General features: G+C 37.2%; 1 protein-coding gene across 2 annotated transcripts in view; it reads right to left on the bottom strand.

Moving 5' to 3' along the window:
• Window positions 1-21998, bottom strand: part of MAN1A1 (mannosidase alpha class 1A member 1) — a 188604-nt gene extending 166606 nt beyond the window's left edge. Inside the window, exons 1-2 of one of the 2 annotated variants that reach the window (XM_069076950.1) lie at window positions 21687-21998; window positions 20644-21523 (exon numbers count right to left, since the gene is read on the bottom strand). In XM_069076950.1, the coding sequence (XP_068933051.1) occupies window positions 20644-21252 (609 nt within the window). In that variant the 5' untranslated portion in view covers window positions 21253-21523; window positions 21687-21998. The remainder of the gene's footprint in view (window positions 1-20643; window positions 21524-21686) is intronic. The other variant, XM_069076951.1, reaches the window with a different exon arrangement.
• Between the last annotated feature and the right edge of the window lie 977 nt (window positions 21999-22975).

Here is a 22975-nt window from a genome sequence, read left to right as displayed (position 1 = left end):
AACAGTGGTAGACACATATGGTGAGTACTTCTTGATTTATACCTTACCTGATATTAATGATAGACATAAGGAAAATGGGTAAAAAAAATGCCTGTTGTTCAGATGATGACAGATAGAACTTGTCCATCAATGTGTGTGCAGAGAAATATGTCAATATATGTATGTGTGCATACAGATACATAGGTGTGTGTGTGTGTGTGTGTGTGTGTGTGTGTGTATGTTACACCTGTCTTGGAGATATACTACTCTGGACAAAGGTTAGGGCCTGAATTAAACAGGATAAGGAAAGCTGGATTCCCTTTGAGAAATTGTACAACTTCTTTAATAACCTCAAACTTCTTTCAGGAACAATGGTCCACGTGTAAAACAACAACAAAACCAGTATTCTAACAGCTAGTGGAGGGTAGCTACAAGTTGTGGAATGTTACAGTCTCAAAAAACAATTAAAAATTAATATCACTCAAAGGGCAATGGAGAAGAGAATGGTATGAGCAGGCTTTAAGACATGGCAAGTATTGTTCTAAGAAGAAGATTGCCTCTGAATTACTGACAAAAATGGATCCATCAGATTCCTTCGAGAAGGAAATAACAAACTACTTTAGAATCTTTGCCAAGAAAACCCAAAATGGGATCAGGAAGGGCTGGACACAGCTGAAAAATGACTAAAAATGGAGAAGAGTCAAGTGATGTTTTAAAGAAATACACATATTCACAAAAGATGGGCTAATCATATGATGAGAGTGGGGGACACCCAATGGTCAGCCCATGGGCTCCACTGGTATTAGAAGAAAGCAAGGAGTCTCCCTTACACAGCCCCCTTCCCCTTCCCAGTACAGTAAGTAGACTCTGTGGTAAACTGATGGAAGGACATGAACAACAATTACAGTCTAGGCAAGCTCATTGATAGCTTCAGTCTGCATTTCTGCAAGGATGTTGCACATGAGTGATCTCCATTAATAGCTAACAATAATAGCTAACATTTATATATGTTAGTCACTATGTGCCAGGCACTGTGCTAAGTATTTTACAATCATGATCTCATTTGATCTTTACAACCACCCCTGCGAGGAAGGTGCTATTATTATCCCAATTTTACAGTTGAGAAAACTGGGACAGAAGTTAAATGACTTGGCTAGGGCCGCACTGCTAGTATTATGTCTGAGGTCATATTTAAACTCAGGTCTTTCTGATTCCAGGTCTAGCACTCTATCTACTGTACCACGTAGCGGCAATAGGAAGTTTAGTTTTAGGTAAAGTCACCTAATACTCAGCTATTTCATTTGCCTATTATCGTCTAACTGGTATGGATACATTTTTGTTAGCTTATTGAACTTTTAGTTAAATAATTTAAAGTACCCCATATCATGGGACTGAATACTTCATGGATTCGGGGCAAACTAAACTAGGAAAAGGAACTTAACTATCAGCTACATTGTTTCAAAGCTCTGAAGTAGGTTCTCAAATAAATATTTATGACCAAAGGAATCAACAGACAAGAGACAAAAATGATACTGTTGCTTCTACTTGGAAAGAAATTTAGAATGTAGACTTTCCAGAGCAAGCTGCTAAAGAGATTACAATTGTACTTTTGAGCCTGATAACCTCAATGTTACATAGAAGAAAATCAGCCAATTTGAATTCTTGTTGTTGTTTTTTTTTTTGGCCTTTTGGAGGGCAATTGGGGTTAAGTAACTTGCCCAAGGTTACACGGCTAGTTTTTTTTTGGGTGTGTGTGTGGGCCAAAACCAAACTCGGGTCCTCCTGACTCCAGGCCAGTGCTTTACTCACTGCGCCACCTAGCTGCCCCTAAATTTGCATTCTTGACTTGACCTGAATGTAATAAAGGACATAATATAACATAAGGATATAATAGGTGGGACTGTTGGACCAACTTTAGGTTATCTGTCTTGATGCCTAGATAACAATAGCAGCACATTTTTATATTAAGGATAGACCATTACTATCTTCTCTGGCAAGATGAGTCTTCCACACATTTTATACCTCCATTCTATATCATTCAGCAGAAAAACATGTAGCCTATGTTGCTTTAATATTAAACTGATGAAAATGAAAGACTGATGATCGATCTCTATTGCTCCTTTCCACTCTTAAAATTCATTGATTCCAAGATTACTATGATACCCAATATTTTACATGAATAAGAGCCTAGAGCAATAAAGGCAACAAAGAAAAGAAAAGAAGTTGCCTTGAGACCTGAATGAGGCACATCCAGGACTGCAATGGTGTTGTCATGGAATCCAAGAGTATTGGCATATTCTTGAATTCCCACAGGACAAGATGGTTGAGGCATCCAGGTTACAGTAAGTTGACAAAACCAGCAGAAATTCTGAGAAGAGATCCAAGTACTCTGTTGAAGTTGGTCAACCTTCATTTGTTGTGCCAAGGACTGAACACTATCTCTAATATACTATAGCTGGAATTGGGAAGGAAGGTATGGATGTTGAAATGTTTCTTTAAATTGTTTTGCAATTGAGTCTCAATAAGTATTTTATTATTTCAATGCATGATTTTTCCATTATCTGTTAATAAGGAACAAACTCAATTCAATCGACCTTTAGAAGTTCCCAGGAAACTGGGAAAATCAGATAAGTTATGATTACCATCCACAAAACTCCTTCATACTGAGTCCTTAATCCATATGAATCTAGAGCCAAGCCGTATGTGGGTTACATTAGAAGACAAACAAGATCTTTTAAAACAAAACTAATAGAGAAGGGCATAAAATACTACCATACAAGAATAAAACCCACAACTGTACATCATGGATAAACTTTATAGCTGTGTTAAATTGACCACTGGTATTCATTGTTGAAGAATACTCAGTTACACTTTATCAAGAAAAATTGTATGAAAGGATTTTTGAAGGTTTCCAAAATGAGCAGGGAAGGTTTATCAAAACTCAGAGCCAAGCCATTCCAGGTAGCTAATGGGATTTGAAAGAGTATAAAAATGTGGTCATTGTTGTTGTCCCTATTGTGAGACTTTAATATAAGATTCCGAGCCATGAAAATTCACAAATTCCTGACACAAGTAGCTTTTCTATAACTCATTTAATAATTTTTTCCTTAGAAACATTAAAGTTTTCATGGTATAGTTTGACAGGGCATGAGATTTGGAGTCAGGAAGACCTCAATTCAAATCCTGGTCCTTCCACTTGCTAGTTAGATGACCCTAAGCAAAAGACTCTTAACCTTTGTGACTCAATTTTCTTATCTGTAAAACAAAATTGGATTAAATATGATCTCTTAAGTGCCTTCTTGCTCTAACTTTATTATCCTAGGAAGTAAAGTTATAACAAGAAAGAATGCTGGTATAAAACTACTTCAGTAATAGTCCTGCAGATGTTGCTTTCTTAGCAAACTCAACAGTGTCTGTCCTCAGAACCAGGATTAGAAACCAAGTTGCTTCAAACTCCCAAGTTCAACACTCTTTCTACTATTCCATGATGTAGTAGGAAGATATTGTCACATATTCTGAAAGGCTGACTTGCTGGACAGTCTGATGCAATTTTACTTTGTCAGTCTCCCTAATTTGATATAAACTCACTTTTGTCTAACTGACTGTATTAGAAAACTACCTATGCATTTATTTACTTTTTCTTTCAGACATTTACAATACTATTGCAAGAATAAGTTAAATAATTCATTCTTAAGTAAAAGACTGTGAATTTTTTGTTTTTTGTGTTTGTTAAAACCTGAAAACATCTGGGTATTAATTTCATATCACAAATTACAGAATCTCAGGGTTCTCAAGAAATGAAAACTAGAGAACTCTAGGAAGTCTTTAACTTAGAGCAATTCAAGATTACCTGCTTAGGGTACTTTGAATACATAGGGAGCATACAAATGAGCCTTAATTATTGTGCCAACTCCCTCATGTGCTTCAAATAGCAACCTTGGCCTTAGAGCTCTCTTTCCTTCTCCACAGTCCCTTGGCTCCCTACTAGCAATCCCTCTTTTGAGGGTCCTCAGTCTAATGGAGACATGGTTAAGCTAAGATTCTTGAAGTTTGAAGGGAAAAAAGAAGGTAGGGGTTAGAGGAAGGTAACCAGATCCAAGTAGAATATTCTGTGACTACAAAGTAAGGAAGTCAGGTTTAATGTGTGACTAGTACACTATCTGAAAGAAATTCCAGAAGAATTTCAAAACATTTTGAACAAATATTTAGGGGCATCTTGCCAAGGGTATCATTTTGAAGGACAGCACTTATTTGAAACTATAACAAGGGCAACAGAGAATGTCAAGTCAATATAAAATATTATTTAATATAACATTTATTTATACAAAGTCTGTATAAATATATACATAATTTTGCTTATAAAATCAGTCAATTAATTACATAGTTCATTCTGTCCTTTAAAATCACTTATAAAAGAAAAAGAATAGCATTCTAGAGGGGTCTATAGACCACTATTATAGAGTTGAAAATACAAGACTTATTGGAGAAGAAGGAAAGACTTTTGATCTTGTGGATTTAGGTTCAAACTGTGCTATGTCTTTAATACCTTTTAGCTAAAATTCTGAGGCATTTTCACATTGTTAAGCAACAAGACAGTAGAAGAACTGAGGCATGAAAAATTTAGTGCAAATATGGTGGAGCCATGCATTTTAAAAATAGGTATGTTTTACATAATATCAAGATGCAAGGTAGTTTCTAGTGCTGATTACATGAAAGCTCAAGAAACCAGAAAGCCTATTAAAAAGTCAGCAAGATAAACATGATATCTAAAGCTTTTGCTAACTAGAGGAAAATTTTCAATGAAAGAAGGGCAGCAAAAGAAATATTACAACTAAGTTTCTTGAAAAGCTATCAAATGTCCCTATCTTCCCCAAAGTTTCTTCTGATTGGGCATGTATTCCCAAAGAAACTCTTTGGAATTCCATACCACATTGAAATGTGATATCTTTCACCTTCCAGTTTGTTACAATAAAAATGAATAGAATAACAAAGTAAAAATGATACTTAATATTAACTATTGTTATTTTAAATATCAATTCTTATTGTTATTCTTTTATTGCATTGCTAAATATCTTTACAGATAAATGGAGATAAATGCACTATAGAAAGCTCCATATTAAATAGCATCATTTGTAATAGATTGAATGTTTGTGTTTACTTGTATCATTAAGTGTTTTATATCAAGTATCATTTATATTAGTTAAATGTTTGGTTTTCACACTTTCCATTAAAATACTTTCTATAGCAAAATAAGTTTGGCTGACTTATCTTTTGGTCTCTTTTCTCAGCAATCTAATCTGGTTTTAGGGCTTCACATCTGGGGTGAAATCCTAATGATACTCATGTGGATATACATCTAATTTAAATCATTTATAACTGAGAAATATGGCAAAAATGTTGTTTTAAATTTCTTTTGAATACAAAAGGTGTTGTTTTCCTAAAAGGTGATGGGGAAAGTGAGTAAAGATGAACTAAAGAAGATAATGCCCTTTATAAATATTCTTCCCTCTCCTCCCATTTTAAGAAAAATCAAGATACATTTTTCCCATGCCTCAAATTTTTGATACTACTTATTACATTGTAATGCTACAATTATTTGATGATACTTTTGATGCTAAAGAATACTATGATCATAGATTTAGAACTGGAAGAGATATCAGAAGTCATCTAGTCTGACATTCTCATATTATAGATATGGAAAGAGAGAGGCCAAATGACTTGGCCAAAGTCACACTAAATATTAGACATAGGATCAGAACCCAGGTCCTCTGATGGGAGGGCAGTTAGGTGATACAGTGGATAGACTGTTGGACCTGGTGTCTGGAAAACTCATCTCCCCAAATTAAAATCCAGCCTCAGACACTTACTAGCTGTGTGACCCTGGGGAAGTCCCTTAACCCTGTTTGCCTCCTTTCCCATCATCTGTAAAATAAACTGGGGAAGGAAACTTTTCAGTTTTCACTACTCCAGTATCTTTGCAAAGAAAATAACAAATGGATTCATGAAGTCAGACATGACTGAAACAACTGAACAACAGCCTCCACCACTGATGGAAAAGTCAGTTCTTTTTCCACTGTCCCATGATGATTCCATTTCTAAACAAAGCTAATCTTAGGTTTTAATACAGGATTTGATCTACTTACTTCCTTTCTCATTTGTCCTTTTACTGTGAATTTGGAATGAAAAAGATTATTCTAGGTGTTCTTAATCTGAGGTCTCTAATCTTGAGGCTTTTTAAATAAATGTTTTGTATCTGTATTTCAATAGACTTGGTTTCCTTTGTAATCCATTGTATTTTATTCTATGCATTTAAAAACATTATTGTGAAAAGCACCCCATAAGCTTCAAAGTGCCAAAGGAGTACATGGAATGAAAAAAATTAAAGAACTCCTGGATTAGAATGATGAAAGGGGAGCAATCAAGGATAAAACACCTCAAAGATTATTTTGAAGATTGCCAAATTGCAAAGGGAAGTGAGTATCTAGATGTTAACATAATTTGACACACGATAGAAAGAAAATATTAGATAAAAGATTATATAAATAAACTCTAAAATTCTGCTTTCTGCTCAAATGTAAAACAAGCTCTTTTTTTTTTTTTTTGCAAAAGAGCAATAGTCAGTGAGACTATTTAATGAGGCCAAAAATAAAAAAGGAATCCTTACTTTATTGGGGGAAAGAATTAAGGAACTCAGATTTAGTTGAGAGGCTTAGCCTGATAATGTTAAGTACTTCCTTTTATTTGTCCTGAACTTATATGCTTAAGGCATGGAGATAGTTCCAGCACAATAATTCATAGTTTAGTAGAACTATTGGGAACAGTCCTTGATGCTTTAAACACACAGGTTTAGGAAAAATTAAAAGGACTTTAATATATCAGGTTAAACTTTTGGAAACTGCCGCCTCAAGAACAAGCATAGTAAACTGTAGAGAGTGCTGGGTCAAGAGGGGAGGAAGGAAAAAATTAGACATTTATTAAATATCTACTTTTGTGCAAAGCACTGGGCTAAATTTTTTTTATAAATATTTTCTTAGTTAATCCTCACAATAACTCTGAGAGGTAGATGCTATTATCATCTCTATTTTACAGGTTGACTGAGGCAAACAAAGGTTAAATGACTTGCTCAGAGTCACACAAGCTACTATCTGTGGCCTGATATGAATTTAAGTCTTCCCCAGTCTCAGTGTAAAGTTCTATCCATGTTGCCATCTGGGATCAAATCTTGTATCTTACAACTTACTACCTATAAGACTTTGGACAAGTCAAAACTTCATTTTTTTCACCTAAAAATTAAATAAGTTTAACCAGTTGACCTCGAGGTCACTTTCAACTCTAGGCCAATGATCCTAATTCCCTATTCAGAGACCAGGGAAAAGTAAAGAATGTAAAGGACAATTGCTGCCCCAACACTAATAGACAAAAATGGAAACAGATCCATTCACTGTGATTGGCTAATGACAATAAGGTGAGTATCAACAAATTAACAGATAAATTTCTTTTAAAAATTTTTTAAGAGGTGGCTAGGTGGCACAGTGAATAGAGCACTGGCCCTGAAGTCAGGAGGACCTGAGTTCAAATCCAGCCTCAGACTCTTAAGACAAAAACTAGCCATGTGACCTTGGGCAAGGCACTTAACCCCAATTGCCCTCCAAAAAGCAAAAAAAAAAAATTTTTTTAAAGTCATTTAACAAGGGAAGGGAATTTGTTGCTGAAAAAAATTAGAAAGGTTACAGTTATGTTTAAAGAAACATGACTTCTAATATGTCTAATGCTTTTTGTGCCACCTTTTAATTCTTTCTGAAGACAGTGCACTTGACAGTGACATAGATATGCAAAGCAGTCTGACCTTGAAGGTATAGCAATAATGTCCTTCCTGGTCTGATTTACTACATTTATGTAAGTTTTTATAAGCACTGTGTGTAGAATACCTCTGTGTCCTGAAGAACTGGCAATACTAGTGATAGAAATGACTAGGAATCATCTAGAGTTTATTTTTCAAATTACATTATCAGAATTTTACTCAGCAATCATGTAAATTATCAATATCTTAACCCTTCTGGAAGCCTATAAGAGTGTTTGTATGGGTGCTTGTCTTGTGCCAGGTAGGTCAGAGAAAATTAACTGTCTGGATCCAATAGACATCTGTAATTTATGTCTAAGAGTCTTCTAACAGAGGATAGATAGCTGAGACCTAACCAGCCTGAGAGTAATTATAGTCAGCTCTTCATTACTCAGAAACCCATAACCTAATTTGTGAGTTATCCATATCCTTACTTTGTTGTTACCTTTCTGCTACCTTCCTTGTAGATGTTAACACCTGGATGTGTTAGCAGACAAAAGAAAAATGTAATGAGACTTTTTTTAAAGCTATAAAAGGAAGTGAAAACTAGGGCCTAAAATATGAGGTTTCCAAAATGCTGTGGATTTAATTCAGTTTTGAAATCATATACAATTCAAAGTTGGCTATGATTAATTGTCTTTAAGCAGGAATTACCCATTTCCTTTGCAAACAATAATACATATGTCCAGAAATCTTTCTAGTAAGGAATCTTATAATCTATATTAGGCTGACATCACTCTTCTATATCATGGCTCACCAGATTCTTCAAAGGTTCCTCAAGTGGTTCTGGGTGAAAGGATAGTTTTTAATCTCATTTACCTTAGGAAGAGCAGGAGTGCAATTCTCCAAATCACAGGTGGGTGGAGAACTGTAACCACAGTAGCAAAAAGCAGACTTAGTCACACAGCTGTGCCAAACAGGATATTAAGGAAATATTAACAAGATACAGCAAACACTAAGAAAATGCTTGAATTTGAAAATTATAGATTTACATCTCTGCAACTTACTATATTATAAACTATGCTTTACTGTGGTTTAGTGCCATATCCCAAATCCAGAAAAACTTTTATTTTGTGTATGTTTGTTCTTGTTCGATGAATGTTAGGCAGAGCTTTAGAGATTTTTAAAATCAGTAACTTCCTTTGAATTGACTGTTTTTTGACAGCAATGAGAAAAAAATGTCAAATTTTACAAGCTAAAATTAAAAAAAGTTAACTTCACAATAGCAGATTTCCCCATATAACAGAGAAAAAAGCATCAAAATCCCCCCAAAATAACTTAATAAGCCAAAGGAGAAACAAATTCTATTTATGAATAGGAAAAGCTTTGAAAATTTCTTTCAGAGATTCTATTGTCTCCCCTCTCAATTAGTTAAGCTTAGTTGCCAAGCCTAATTAGAGTTACAGATCTAAAACATTTTGTGTTAATGTTCTCAGTTTTCAAGAATTTTTGGTTTTAAATCTAATCTGTAAGAATTTTTTTTAATAAAAACTTAGTATTACCAACTGAGAGATATATCCCCTTGAAAATGTTATAATGAGTGGGAATTTCAATATCATTGCTCCATAGAGTAAAACAGGTAAAATATTCTTCAGGTATTCTGCCCATCTAAAAGTGAAACATTTTGACCCTAGAAACAAACTTATCAGTAATTTATACAGTACTTCATTTTCAAATCTATATCTCCAGGCATAAGCTAAATTGCTTACAAAAAATATTTAGAAACAGATGTAACATGAATTACGGACATATTTTAAACTCAATTTTCTAGTTCTCTCCAATTTTATTTTGAAATGCACAGTGAATATCATATGGAAACTTCAAATCTGCAGCACTTTTATTAATCGTCAGATTGACAGAACACAACTTGTCAAGTGATATCTCAGCTTGATCTTGGAATAAAAGCAGCACATGGTAACTAGACTAGCTTTATAAATCTGACTAAAACATTTTAGCTTCACCCTCTCACTCCTACAGTTAGTATTTCTTCCTTCCCCTTTATGTTCTCTGGACCTCCTTTTCTTCAGATCCTCCCAGACAAAAGAACACCTTCAGATTAATAAGGAATATTACAAGATCAGCATTAAGTAACATATGCTAGTAACAATCAGAAACTTTTTTTGAATACCCACTTCTATGTAATTCTTAAAGGGTTGAGTATCCCTTGTGTAGGAATTGCTACAAAAAGGCAAAAGGACTCTTCTATTTCCTTAATAGGAGAAGCAGGGATAGTAGTAAAAGTAATAGGAAGGAAATGACAGTGGTAAATGTGAGCCAGAAGGATAGGACAGCAACTAAATAAGCCAATCTCCCTTTTCTTACCTAATGATGACCTGGTTTGATCCTACTTGCTATTTTATTCTACTCTTCAGTAAAATTCCTTACTTGTTAATCCTATCCAGTATCCAAACTCTTAGTCTTAATAGCTAAAATATCTCATGACTAAGTAAGTTTGCTGAATCGGTAACAAAAGTTGATTACTCTCCTCAGAAATATTCTGAAATTTATTTTGGTTTTAATTAATCAAGTAATCTTTATATATTGAGCACCAAACACAGTGCTAGGTTCTCTTTGTCGTTCAGTTGTGTCAGTCATTCTTGACCCTGTTACCCTATTTGGGGTTTTCCTGGTAAAGATACTGGAGTAGTTTACCACGTCCTTTTCCAGCTCATTTTACAGATGAGGAAAGGGAGGTAAACAGGGTTAAGTGACTTCCCCAGAATCACACATCTAGTTAGTGTCTGAGGTTGGATTTGAACTCAGGAAAATGAGTCTTACTGACTCTAGGCCCAGAGCTTTATCTACTACACCACCTAGCTGCCCTGGGTTTTCTAGAGGGGTTGTTAATAGTTGGCAAGAGAAGACATATACTCCATAAGATATATACAAATATAAATAAAATGAAGAAATATGTTGTTTAAAGGATTAACACATGGCATAAACAGTGATAGTGGATTTCAGGATTCAGAGGTCTCTAAGGGTTGGTGACATCAAGAAAAGTATCATGAGAAAAGGTAGCATATGATGTGGGCCTTAAAAGAGGGACAAAATTTAACTAGATGAACAGAAAGGCATTCTAGGTGCAGGTACCCAGGAGTAGAAACTAATGTGAGCAAAATGAAAGCTAAACATACAAATTCAAGGGACAGTGAAGAGGCCCATTTTACTAAAATAGAGGGGGGAAACAGTGGGAAGATAATTTGACTAAATGTTTTGACATCTAAATTGTGAAGGGCCTTGAATGAAAAGGCTGAGGAGTTTGATCCTTATTCTATAAGCAATAGATCATGACTCGAAAGTCATGGGGTGGGTGAATGACATAAGGCAAATGATATTTCAGGAAAATTAACTCGGTAGCCATGCACCAAATAAAATAGAGCAAATAACAAAAAACTATCTATAGAGTTTTTATTTTTAAATACTGTACAGGGTTGAACATTTCTGTCTGTTACTGACATTGTTTATGGAAGATAACACTTCCGTGTAATCTAGCATTAAAATGAAGTCAGAAGACTTCTAGTTCCTTCTTCTAGTTTAAGATAATAACAGCTTTCAACAAATGAAACTAATTTTGGTCTCTTGTATACTCCAATAGAAAGTGATTTTCCATCTGCTTTTATCTACTTTATAGAAATATTGTAAGGATTATAATCGTTATGAGATTTTACTTTTTCTGTAAGTTCTGAAAGAGGCAAATTCTCTAAGTTCTCCAAAGCATGACAAATCTTGACAAACGCATTCCACAATATCATAGCCACATCACAGACTAAAGAGATTTATTTATGCACTAACTCTAGAGTAACAAAAATAATACATTGATTCTAACACAAGTAGGCAGAACAGTACCATAATAGATCCAAAAAATCTTCCAATATAATAACCTTAGAAAATGATACATTTATTTCACCAGTGTTGCCATTGCTCAAAACCTTTGCATACACCTTCTTTGAAGTTACTTTTTTAGAGTTAGTTTTATAAGTCACAGGCCTCATCATGTAAAACTCAACATTTTTGGCCAAAGATGATATTGCCCAACTTGAATTCATATCTTATTCACTAAATTTGGCTCTGAAGGACTTTTGATATTTCAAAATATTCACCTCCAAGAGATGAAGATTTGCACCATTGAGATTTTTTTAAAAAGACTACAGACTTTAAGGTAGATGGTATTTTTTTCTTCAAACATGATAAAAATCAGTAGGGAAAGGATTTTCATTTTTTATCTATAATATGCAAATAATATACTTTATAAGACCACTCACTTTTTTCTTTTTGCCTTTTGGAGGGCAATTGGGGTTAAGTAACTTGCCCAAGGTTACATGGGTAGTGTTTTTGTGTGGGTATTAAGTGTCTGAGGCCGCAACCGAACTCAGATCCTCCTGACTCCAGGGCTGGCGCTTTACTTGCTGTGCCACCTACCCACCCCAAGACCATTCACTTTCAATAGCACAAGTATTCTTCAACTTTTTTGTGTCATAGACCCCTCTGACATTCTGGTGAATCCTATGGATTCCCCACAGTAATGTTTAAATACAATGCACACTTATACACATGTTTGTAGGTAGGATTACAAAGGAAACCAAAGGTAAGTGAAAAATAAAAATATGATATTTTTTCTCATTCAAATTCATGCACCCTCCCTGAAATCTATTTGCAGATACCAGATTAAGAATCCCCGCCATGACTTAAACCACCATCTTTGAATCCTAGCCTTTCCTTTTTTGCTTCAAAATTGCAAGGGGGGAATTCCATGAAGGTATTCAGCACCAGAAGCATCCTTGGAATAGAAGACTTCTTTGAAGAACATTTGTTGTTGAACAAATGCTTTATTATTACTTTTAAAATTTATTCAACAATTATGAAGTAAATCCTAATGCAAGAGACTGTGGGGGTGCAATACTATTCCATCCCTGTCCTTTACCACTATACATCACAGCCAATTAAAGACTCTGAGTAGATAGAAAACATAAGAAATTATTTCTTCTAGAAACTAGAAACCAAGAGAAGGGGTTCTTGTTTACAGCAGTTTTATTACTTATTAAATATTTAGCAAATAATATTTATTCTTTGACTTGCCATAGTTCCTTTTAACAAGAGCCAATAAGTCACCTGCATTGTTAGTACAAATTACTTTAATTTCTGAGGTCTTTATGGGACATTAAAAGATTAAGTAATCACTAGGAAGATTAAATAATTAAGACTAACAAAAGATCCTTCAATAATTCATTAAGTATATGCCCATTATGAGGTGAAGGTGATTATAGAGAGTTGGCCTCAAAGGCACAAAGACCTTGGTTCAAGTTATGCCTCTGACATATACTTGCTGTATGATTTCTGGGTAAGTCAACTAAACTTTCAGTGCCTAGGAAGAATAGATGCTGACCTATTGTTGGTAAAGGAAGTTTTCTTGCTTGGGAGTTCCCCATACTCTGAAATCAAAGATCTAGTTCCCTATGTCAATTATAAAATACCCTTTTCAGTGTGTGTAGTAGTAAAGATACATCTTTACACATACCCCACAAAATTTACTGACCCAAGATGATAAACCTTTTAAGAGTAAATTACAAAAAAGTATTTCTAATTATGAGATTAAAGCCAACAGTCAACTAATATAGTGTTGAACGTGGCTACTTGGCTAGTAAAATACCACATCTCAAAAATTACTATTACCTCAAACCACCATTTATAAATATACCAATTTCTTATCAACAGTTATTTATCATCATGAGGCAGTCTTCGAAGCCAAATTTAAATAGTGCTGGCATTTGGCAGACTTTTATGCACTAACCAAGGTCAAAGTATAAATAAATTTTTAAATGTACAGCTATGTACTGTCTTATGTACCATGAATGAAAATACTTTACTTTAAAAAAATAGTTGCACAAAATCCTAACTTCATAGATTAAAGTCATTCTTTTCCTTCATATTAACAAAATTAAAATCTTCTGACATAGTTAATACCTCAGTTAATCCCAATTCCTAACATTAAATAATGTTACAATTCATTTTATTGGTCTCAGCCTTTCAAATATGAAGAAAATCTTCTTTGCAGTGAAACATCCATTCTCCTCTAAGTAAATTTTCCCTGGTACTCATCTGTTTTTACAGATTTGCACTTTCTAGCATTATTTCAAGTACCTCAAGACCAAAATCTTTGGCCATTTTGACTATAATGCAGTCTTCTCTTACAAACTTCAACTCTAACACAGGCTGCAGATTGAATTCTGGCTAGCAAACCATTATAATTATGTAATTTTTTGCTAATATGAAAGCAACTATTTTATCTGGTTTTATTTTCACACCCTTTTTGATAGGCTTCCAGAGGTCATTTCGGGTTAAAATATACTTTGATCAATCTTTGTCCAAATTTTTTCAAGATTAAAAAAAGCTTAATAAGCTATTTTAGCTAAAGGAAAAAAATACTTTCAAGCCTGGTTAGTCAGCTTGAGAACAGTCATCACCATGGTAAATGAGTGTGCTCAGCAGAATAGTATATTTAAGGCAAAAACATATTTATAACAGAGAAAAAAGGATTGAACTTTTTGTCAGAGCACTGAAGGCATTATGAGTATGGATGAGTTGAAAGTGTATATAGTACCATCCTCTAGGAAAATGTTAGCTACTTGTACAATAATACCTCTGAGATTGAGTCATTATGAACATTTGAGGCTATACTCCTTTAAACATCAAAACTTTTTAAACTAAACACTCTGGAAAGAATTGTCATTATTTTGGATACCTACTGTATAGTGCTTTAATACAGTGATATCCTCTAGGTCTACTGAGATGGGTAGGACTGTTTGATTCCCTATACTGCCCTCAGAGTACATTGCTTTTTGATTCCTGGTATCTATTTTTTTTAAGTTTTTTTCCCCCTGTTTCCTCCTGTCAGGTATTCCTTTTTACTATTTTCATCGTGCCTACTTATATCAAATCAGAAACCAGATGAGTAACCTTGTTAGCAGGGTGTGTTAAATAAGAATAAATAAGTTGTAAATGGCTCTTCTTTTAAAAAGATCCATGAGCTTTAGCTCTACAGATTATGAAAACTCTTTTGGTTGCTAAGAATCTTCCCTCCCATCCCCTTTTTAAAAGCTTACTTCCTAGTTCTTGGTTGCATTCTATATGGGTGACTTGTCAGAGAGTGAACAGGTTCACGACAGCTAAGGTATTACTATAATCAGATAACAAAAGAAGGAACAAGGCAGGAGTAACTGGGAAAATATTTGAATTACATGTACACTGACCTAAGATTAGGCAGGAATAAAATAGATAATCATAGGAACATAGCTGGAAAGGACTTCTAAGGACATCTGGTTCAACCCCCTCATTTTATCATTGAGGGAACTGGGGCTCACAGAGGTTAAATGACATAACAAAACAAGAAAGCGAAGTCCATAAATAAAAATGCGGTCTTCTTTTCCAGGAAAATTTGATTTGAAAAGTAATATGCTATCGATCCAACACTGTATAACATATATAAAAAGCACTGGCACAAGCAGTCCCCAATTTTTACTCAAGTCTTTCCAGCTGCCTTTATGAACTAATCATCTGTCAACATGCATATGCCATACAACCTTGAATACTGGGCTCCCCCTACCCATCCCGTCACAGTATAGTTGCACCTCTCTTCTAGCTTCATTAACCCCCTTTTGAGGGTCATTCTTTTGTGGTTTCCTTCCTCCTGCAAGGTTGGTCTTAGTATTATGGAAGAAGATAAAGTAAAAGACAAGAAGCCTACTTCTAAGAGAACTCTCACTTATAAAGCCTTGAAACCTTCACAATGGCTATGGAAAGATACTGAATGTTCCTGCCTGTTCACTGTGTAATTCATGAAGAGAAAAATAATCTAGTTCTTCCAAACAGTTTAAGATATGTGGATCATCCAAATGATTTCCTTTAAACCTTGTAAATCTTATGGAAATCAAATCATATGAAGTAAATATTTAGCTCTTCTCTATCATTCTAATCCAATGTTTCATTGAAGTGATCCTGGGTTCTTGAAAGCAATACTAACCACACTGTGGTGTAAAAAGCCAATTGGCTTCTCTTTCATTCCCAAACTACAAATGGTGCAATTTCTCTTCTTCCCTAATTCATTTAGGGTGGGAAGGAAGAGACTTTTCTGTAAATTAATCAAATCCTTGACTTTTAAGCACATTTGAGTATTCATAGATTGGTTGATATTAATTACCAAATTAAAAATTTGCCCTCCTCCAATAATACACATCCAAGTTTTAAAAATATATACATTAATACTTTCAAAAGCACTACTGTAAAGGTTCCAGTACAATTCTGTTCTGTCTATATAATAAAATAGGGGGCCATCCATACAGATTAGCAGGTTGTCTTTACCCATGGGCTTTTTTTCCTGTACTCAAGTCAGTGTCATATTACTTAGAGGAGGGCTGGGGAAGCTGAAGCCTCCAGACCAGGCCCTCTAAATTCAGCCACACTTGAGGACCTCGAGGCTGTCAGTTCCCTATACCAGTTTAGAGTTTAGAAAGCCATGGCAGGTGTGACACTCAAAGAATCATAGTTCTAGAGTTGGAAGGAATCTCAATGACCATTGAATCCAATCCCCTCCAATCATTTTACAGATGAGGAAACTAAGACCCAGGGAGGCTATATGATTTGCTTAAAGTCACATGGACACTAAGCATCAGAGGTGGGATCTGCAACCAGATTTTCTAACTACATGGTAATGCTTTTTTTTTTTTAAACAGTACTACGTTGCAATCCACTGAATAACAAAATTTGAATTTTCAAAAATGCTCTAACGTGACATGCAAAATATATGCCACTTTCATTTGTTTCCCATAATTGTTTAGTCTACTTTCTTCCCCATCCCTCAAATATAAGTTCCTAGAAGACAAAGGCCTCTTTCATTTTAGACTTCCTGTCTGTCACTTAACATTGTGCTTGCACATAGGATATCACTCAAATGATCCCATTGTTGAACTTCTAACTATTAGACAAAAATTAGAGGAACATTTTAAGATTTAAGTACTTGGACAAAATCCCTCTAAGCAATCTCTATAGATCAGAAAGTTCTGCATCATTCATAGAAAGTGGGTTCATTTCCAAGTGGAATATTGCATGTTTCAGGAAGGTAATGATAAAATGCTGTAGCACAGCAGTTACTAGCTCTTCTTGGGTCAGACCTTCATTCTCTATGGCTCTTCATTTTGATAGAAGTGACTTTCAGGGATTAATAGTCATACCCATGTTCAAATAACAGGCAGAAGCACAAGTTTTTAACTCAGATACATGCTGTTACAGTGGAAAGAGTGATGATGGTGCCAGGGCACCAGGGTTTGAATCCAGGCTCTGCCATTTACTACCTGTGTGATCCTGGGCAAGTCATTTAACTTCTGAGGGTCCCAGTTTCCTTATCTGCAACATAAAGGATGTTGAACTAGTTGACCACCAAATGTCCTGTCCAATTATAAATTAAATGACATAATATTTGTAAAGTACTTTGCAAAGTGTCTGACACACAGTAGGGTCTATATAAATGCTTGTTTCCTTAATCTACATACTCTCTAACCTTGGTCTGTGGTTAAGATTTAACTTCTATGATTAACTGATCATGTTATTTTGATACTAAAAAAATACAACTGGAAAAAAAAACATTATTAAAAAGTTGAAAAAAAATCAAACTGTAATATATATTACATGCAAACTAAGGAACATTCCCATAGAGTGAATTGATCTTATGCCCTAACAAAATTCTAAACCTTGAAATCAAGCTCTTAATCCTCCTTTGAAATAATCTTCAAGTTTTATAGCTATTTAGTTATGTCATTTATAGTTTATCATCAAAACCATTTTGATGTAACCCTTATTGGTGAATGGTGCTGTGCTAGGCACTATATAAAACAAGTTAAATAGAAAGCTTTCTAAGAGATGACAGTCTTTTAAAACTGAGTACTAGTAATAAAACTATGTTACTAGTATAAAGTATCACTGCCTGCTTTTATATTAAATTTATTAACAGTTAAATATGTGCGTCTTGGCAACAAGACCAAAAGCTTCAAATCAGTCCTACCTTTATATACTTTAAAAGGGAGCATTCCTGCATCCAAAGGCTTCTCACCATCAACAAATAACTAACTCTATTGAGGGCACAGACATGAACTTGTTTATGTCTCATACATAATCTAAGACACCGGGTACAGAGTACTTGAAAATGCAGAAAGGATGAAGAGAAAAGGCAAAGCAGAGATTCATTAATTTTATGTCAAAGTATCAGTGAGAGTAGCAGAAACAGAACACAAGTTTGAAAGGTTTAAGTTTAGGTATCTAACCAGAAAAGCCAAATTTTTCTTTCTTTCTATTTCACCCACACTATTGGTTTCAACCTAGCATTTTTTTTTTTTTGCTTTATCAAGAAATACTTTACCCTTGGACGTCTGGCTGAACAAGATTAGTGGGGGTGCCAAGATCTAGTTCTTGATACTAGTCTCTAACTAAACATTGAAGACCTTTTGCTTATTCTATAAACTATTTCACAACATGTAATGAGATTAAAATAAAGTCCCACAAATTTATTCAAAAATGGTATGTAGGCACTAAAAAGCACGTAGGCACTGAAGTGTTAAGGGAATAACTATGCTGATACATTTCAAGAGAAATTCTCTTTTTAGGGCTAATTAAGACCTTATGATTGAAGAAAATAAGAACAGGAATCCAACTGAACAAGGAAGAACATGCATAACTTTTAATGTGATCCAGTGAAGCTGTACCTGGCTCTGACCCATTTTTTTATGCTGTAACAACACCCTTTCAGCAGCAATGAATGGATAGTATTGACATCTAAATGTCCATAAGGGCATGATTGCTGACAGCACTATTGTAGCCCTTACCAACTAGAAGATGTCATTCTAAGGAGATACAACCCATGTGTATCTTCAAACTTATGATAATGTAACACACACAGACATGCACATCATACACACAGACACATTATTTTGCAGATAGTTTCAGCTTTGTTTTTTATTTGTTATTATGAGATTGCTTTTTTTTCTTCCATATTTTTGGGGAAGACCAAATAAAAATCTATGGAGGAGGATAAATGCCAGAGATTGATTTGTTTGTTTTCCAGAAATTGTTGAATCCACTCTTCCCTAGTTGTATCATTCTGCATGGTTAGGATAGTAAATAAGTATCACACTGAGTAAGTGGCCAGCAAGATCTAGGAGGAGACTGAGTGTAGTTTTCTAAGAAGTTATAGAGTCTATAATAAGCCAAAATAAGCCAAGAGCAGGTTTACTTGACTTACAAACAACTTTAATAAAATCCTAAAATTCATTGACTATAATGCTGTAGAAGTAAATCACATGACAATGGACTTATTGTAGCTGCAGGATGGAGGCAGCTCAGTTAGATACCTCTCCTCTTTACCACCTCCTCAAATACAGTTTTGACTCCATGTGGAAAAATAGTGCAATCTCTCTCCCTCCCCACAAACTTTTCTTATTGTACTTGAGTGGATTTTTATGGAAAACCCTCCTTTCTTCCTCCCATGTTTCCACTTTAGATGTGTTTAACAAAATAAATCTTTGGAAATAATTAGAATTAAAGGGTTTTATGCTGTTTTTAAAAAGGACTTTGATTCTCCAGAAAGAGGGGGAAGGGCAGGAAGCTAAAATTCATTTAGCCTGGGGAAGTTAAAAACTATATTTCAAAAGTACATCTTTGAAGAGGGTAAGCCAAGTAGAAGAAATCGAAAAGGTGCTACCACATAGTAGAAAGGACTACTGGGATTCATACATAGATTCTAGGACTGAGTCTGTCCTTAACTTACTATTCTAAGTTTGGGTAATAATGACTCCTGGCCTCAGTTTTGTTATTTGTAAAATGAAACAATCTAACTAAATTTTAGGATTTGGAGCTGGAAGAGACCTTAGAAATGAGCTCTAAGGTTTGGTCCATCTGAACAATTCTATAGTTCTATTTTGGAGGAATATCACTGGAAAGAACCAATAATAAAACATTCCTCTTGACCATGAAAATCCACCCACCCTACAGCATTTTAGTTATTCAGCACAGAATTTACTTTTTAAAAAATGTAAACACAAAGGAATTTAGAAAATCCCCAGTTTATGACAGAGATTCGACCTTGTATTGTGGATGCAAACTTGTTGCATAATACTTTGCTTCCAGCTCTAAGAATACATCAGAAATGTCAAAAGGCACCTCTGTATCTCTGTAAACATTCAAATAATGAGTACACAGGCAATCTCTTCAAGTCTTAAAGTTTTACTTTCAGTTACATGTACAGGATGCCACCTGGAACAGCACTGCCACATCACTGAAGGTTGCAGTGTCTGTCAGTTGGCTGTTGAAACATGAGGCTCCACTTGACAAAACCTTCAAGGCTACAACTAAGCTTATCTGGCTTCTTTTTGCACTTCCACTGTTTCTGGGGGAAAAATAACTGTTCTCTTTCAAGTCTACTTACTTTATAATAGCCTAAAGGAAGTTTACCCATTCACCTTGGCGTAGTTAAAAAAAAATTTTTTTTTTAGAACCTTCGCTGATATTTATCAGAGAATGTAAAAGCTTAAACCTCAGCTCTAAATTGGCCTGATTATACCATGTTTTCAGGTTACCAAAAACTCAGCCATTTCCAGGAAATTCCTTACGCTGTTATTTTACCTGGGAGAGTGGGAAGAACTGAATCTTCCCCCTCCCCAATAAGATTTTAGCCTTTATTTCAGCTTAAAGAGTTTGAAATGACTGCTTGTTTCTCCTGCGGGAAAAACAAGACTATCCAAGAACTGAATCTCCTTATATGGCACCTCTATCCGACCACTCACCTCTTTGATCTTTGCCCTCTTCTGACGGATTTCTGGGTCGGTGGGTTCGCGTCCTAGAGCCCCGATAGGAGGGCGGAAGTCCAGGTGAGGCAGTCCACCGGCATTCCCTTTATTGAGCAGCTTGTCTTGGAGAACTTGCTCCTTCTCCTGTAGAATATCCCTCTGAATCTCCTCGGGCAACTTCTGCAGCGTCTCTTTGGCCTCTCTCAAGGCTCGTTCGTGGTCTTCTCGAATCTTGGCCAAATTGTCCGCAGCAGCTGCGGCCGCTGCCCTCTCACCTTCACTCCCCTCTTCCCCTTTCCCCCCTGCATTGATGCTACCCAAGCCAAGTCCCGGCTTGTGGTCGGAAGCTGGCTGGAGAGCCGAGTTGGAGTGGAAGAAGACCCCGCTGAGCAGCTTCGAAGAATCCGGCAAAAAGAAGATCGCCCCAAAGCAGAGCGTGATGAAGGCGCTGAACACCAGTAGCAAGACGAACTTCTCGGTCAGACGGAAAGCACCCGGCCCGGCTACCTTCCTGATGCCCAAGCCTCCACTGCCGCCACCGCCCCCACCTCCCAGCCCACCCCCGGGGGGGCTGCTGAACATGGGCAACAGGCCCCCCATCGGCATCTCTCCGTAAGACTTGTGGGGAGGCTCGGTGGCCCTGATCTCCGCGGCGTGCAGACCCAAACTTCACCCCTCTGCAGCCCGGCTGTCAGGGGCTCAGGGTCCGAGTCCCGGGCATCCAGAGCCTAATAATCTTCTCGCTGGGCTGTAGATCCTCAATCGCAGAGTGAGGGAAACAACTTCCCCACCCCCTCTCTTCTTTCCGGAGGGGGTCTCCGGGGGAAGCTCTTACTGCCCACCCACACTGCACAGGAGGCTCCTCCGATTGCAGCTGCTGCAAGGAGAGAAAGCAGAAAAGGAGAATTATTTGGATAAAGTTTCCGGTGGGTCCCCGCCCCACTGGGGCCCCCCTCCGGGTGCCGCCCTCGCTGCCCCCTCCTTGGTCCCGAGGTGGAGCTTTTAGGTCCTACACCTTGGACTCGGTGTCCTGCACACACCTGGGTGGCAGCAGGGGCTGGGATGAAACCGGACACCTTCCCCCCACAGCAGGCACAGCCAACTCTAAAGCTTAGAGGGGCGCGGCCAAGGGCTAGTCAACTTCGGCCGCGCACCGTGCTCATCATTCCTGCTGCCCCCACAGCGGTGTCGGCGGCGGCTGCAGCTGCTGCCTTGGCTGTCCTGGCCGCCGCTCTTCTGGGCGGGCTGGCGGGAGCTCCTGTGAGCAGTATTGCACGCTAGCTATTCCTCGGCTGCCGGGTTTCCACTAAAGCAACTCCCGGGCTCAGGGCTATCGGAAATGAGGGCGGTTACGCGCTGCCAAGAGTGACAGCTCCTCCCGGCCAATCCTGGGCCGCCTGGGGCCCGGTGGAGGGCGCACGGACACAACGAAGGGAGGGGCAGGGCGGGGTTGGGCCACGGGAGGGAGCTCCGCGCCAAGGTGGGAGGGGGCGAGGGGAAAGAGGGGCGGGGAATTTACGGGAAGCTCGGCCTCCTGGGGGGCTGAAGGCTGGGGGTCTGCGGGGCGCGGCGGAGCTCTGGGGGGGAGGGGAGAGAGCAGGAAACGCCGGCGACCTCGTGGCGGGAAGGGGGAAGAGTTGGGGGCTTGAGGAATTGGGCAGTGTGGGGCTGCGGGTAGCGGGTACCTAGGGTATGCAAAGGGAGGGAGGGAGAGGGTGCTGTTTGTTTATACAAAAGTACTAGACTTAGCCATCTGGTGACCCTGGAGGTTAAATAAGCGCCCAAGGCAAAGGGTGGGGAGACCTAAGGGGCCAGAGTCAAGGTCCGGGAGTTGGTCTTTGCTGGCCTTGGCCCTGGGCAGTTCTTGCACTACTTTTCTACGAGTTCATCCTGTTGAGGCCCCCGAGGGGTTTGGGGACAGTCACCTACTTACCTTTTGGTGGCCCCTTTACGGAATCTAGACGCCTGTGCTTCGGGCCGAGGGGAAGGGAGTTGTCCTGTGGGGGGTAATGGAGTCAGTGTGGGAGAAGTGGTTCCTACTAATAATGATTCAAAGTTAGTTTCATCGAGTTAATGACCCTCTTTAAAAAGGAACACTGAGGAGGTCGAGTACAAAGTGCTTCGGCACTTGATATACCTACAGTGCCCTCTCCTTCCCTCCAGTAGAGTAATATTTTAGCTTTTTTTTCTCCCAAAGAAACAGTATGAGTGCTTGAAGTTTATAAATTTCCTTGAGCTCTCTTCTTGGTAGTCTCCTTACATCGTTTTCTCATTTACAGTAGGAATACACCGTGGTTGTTGACTTTTCACTTTAAAAAAAAAAGTCGAA

Source organism: Petaurus breviceps, unplaced genomic scaffold, assembly GCF_028583685.1.
Source record: "Petaurus breviceps papuanus isolate PSGF00001 unplaced genomic scaffold, PetGlider_PUasm1.0 90977, whole genome shotgun sequence".
Classification (NCBI taxonomy): Eukaryota; Metazoa; Chordata; class Mammalia; order Diprotodontia; family Petauridae; genus Petaurus; species Petaurus breviceps.
The sequence above is the reverse complement of the archived record's forward strand: the minus strand, read 5'-3'. Positions and strand labels throughout refer to the sequence as shown.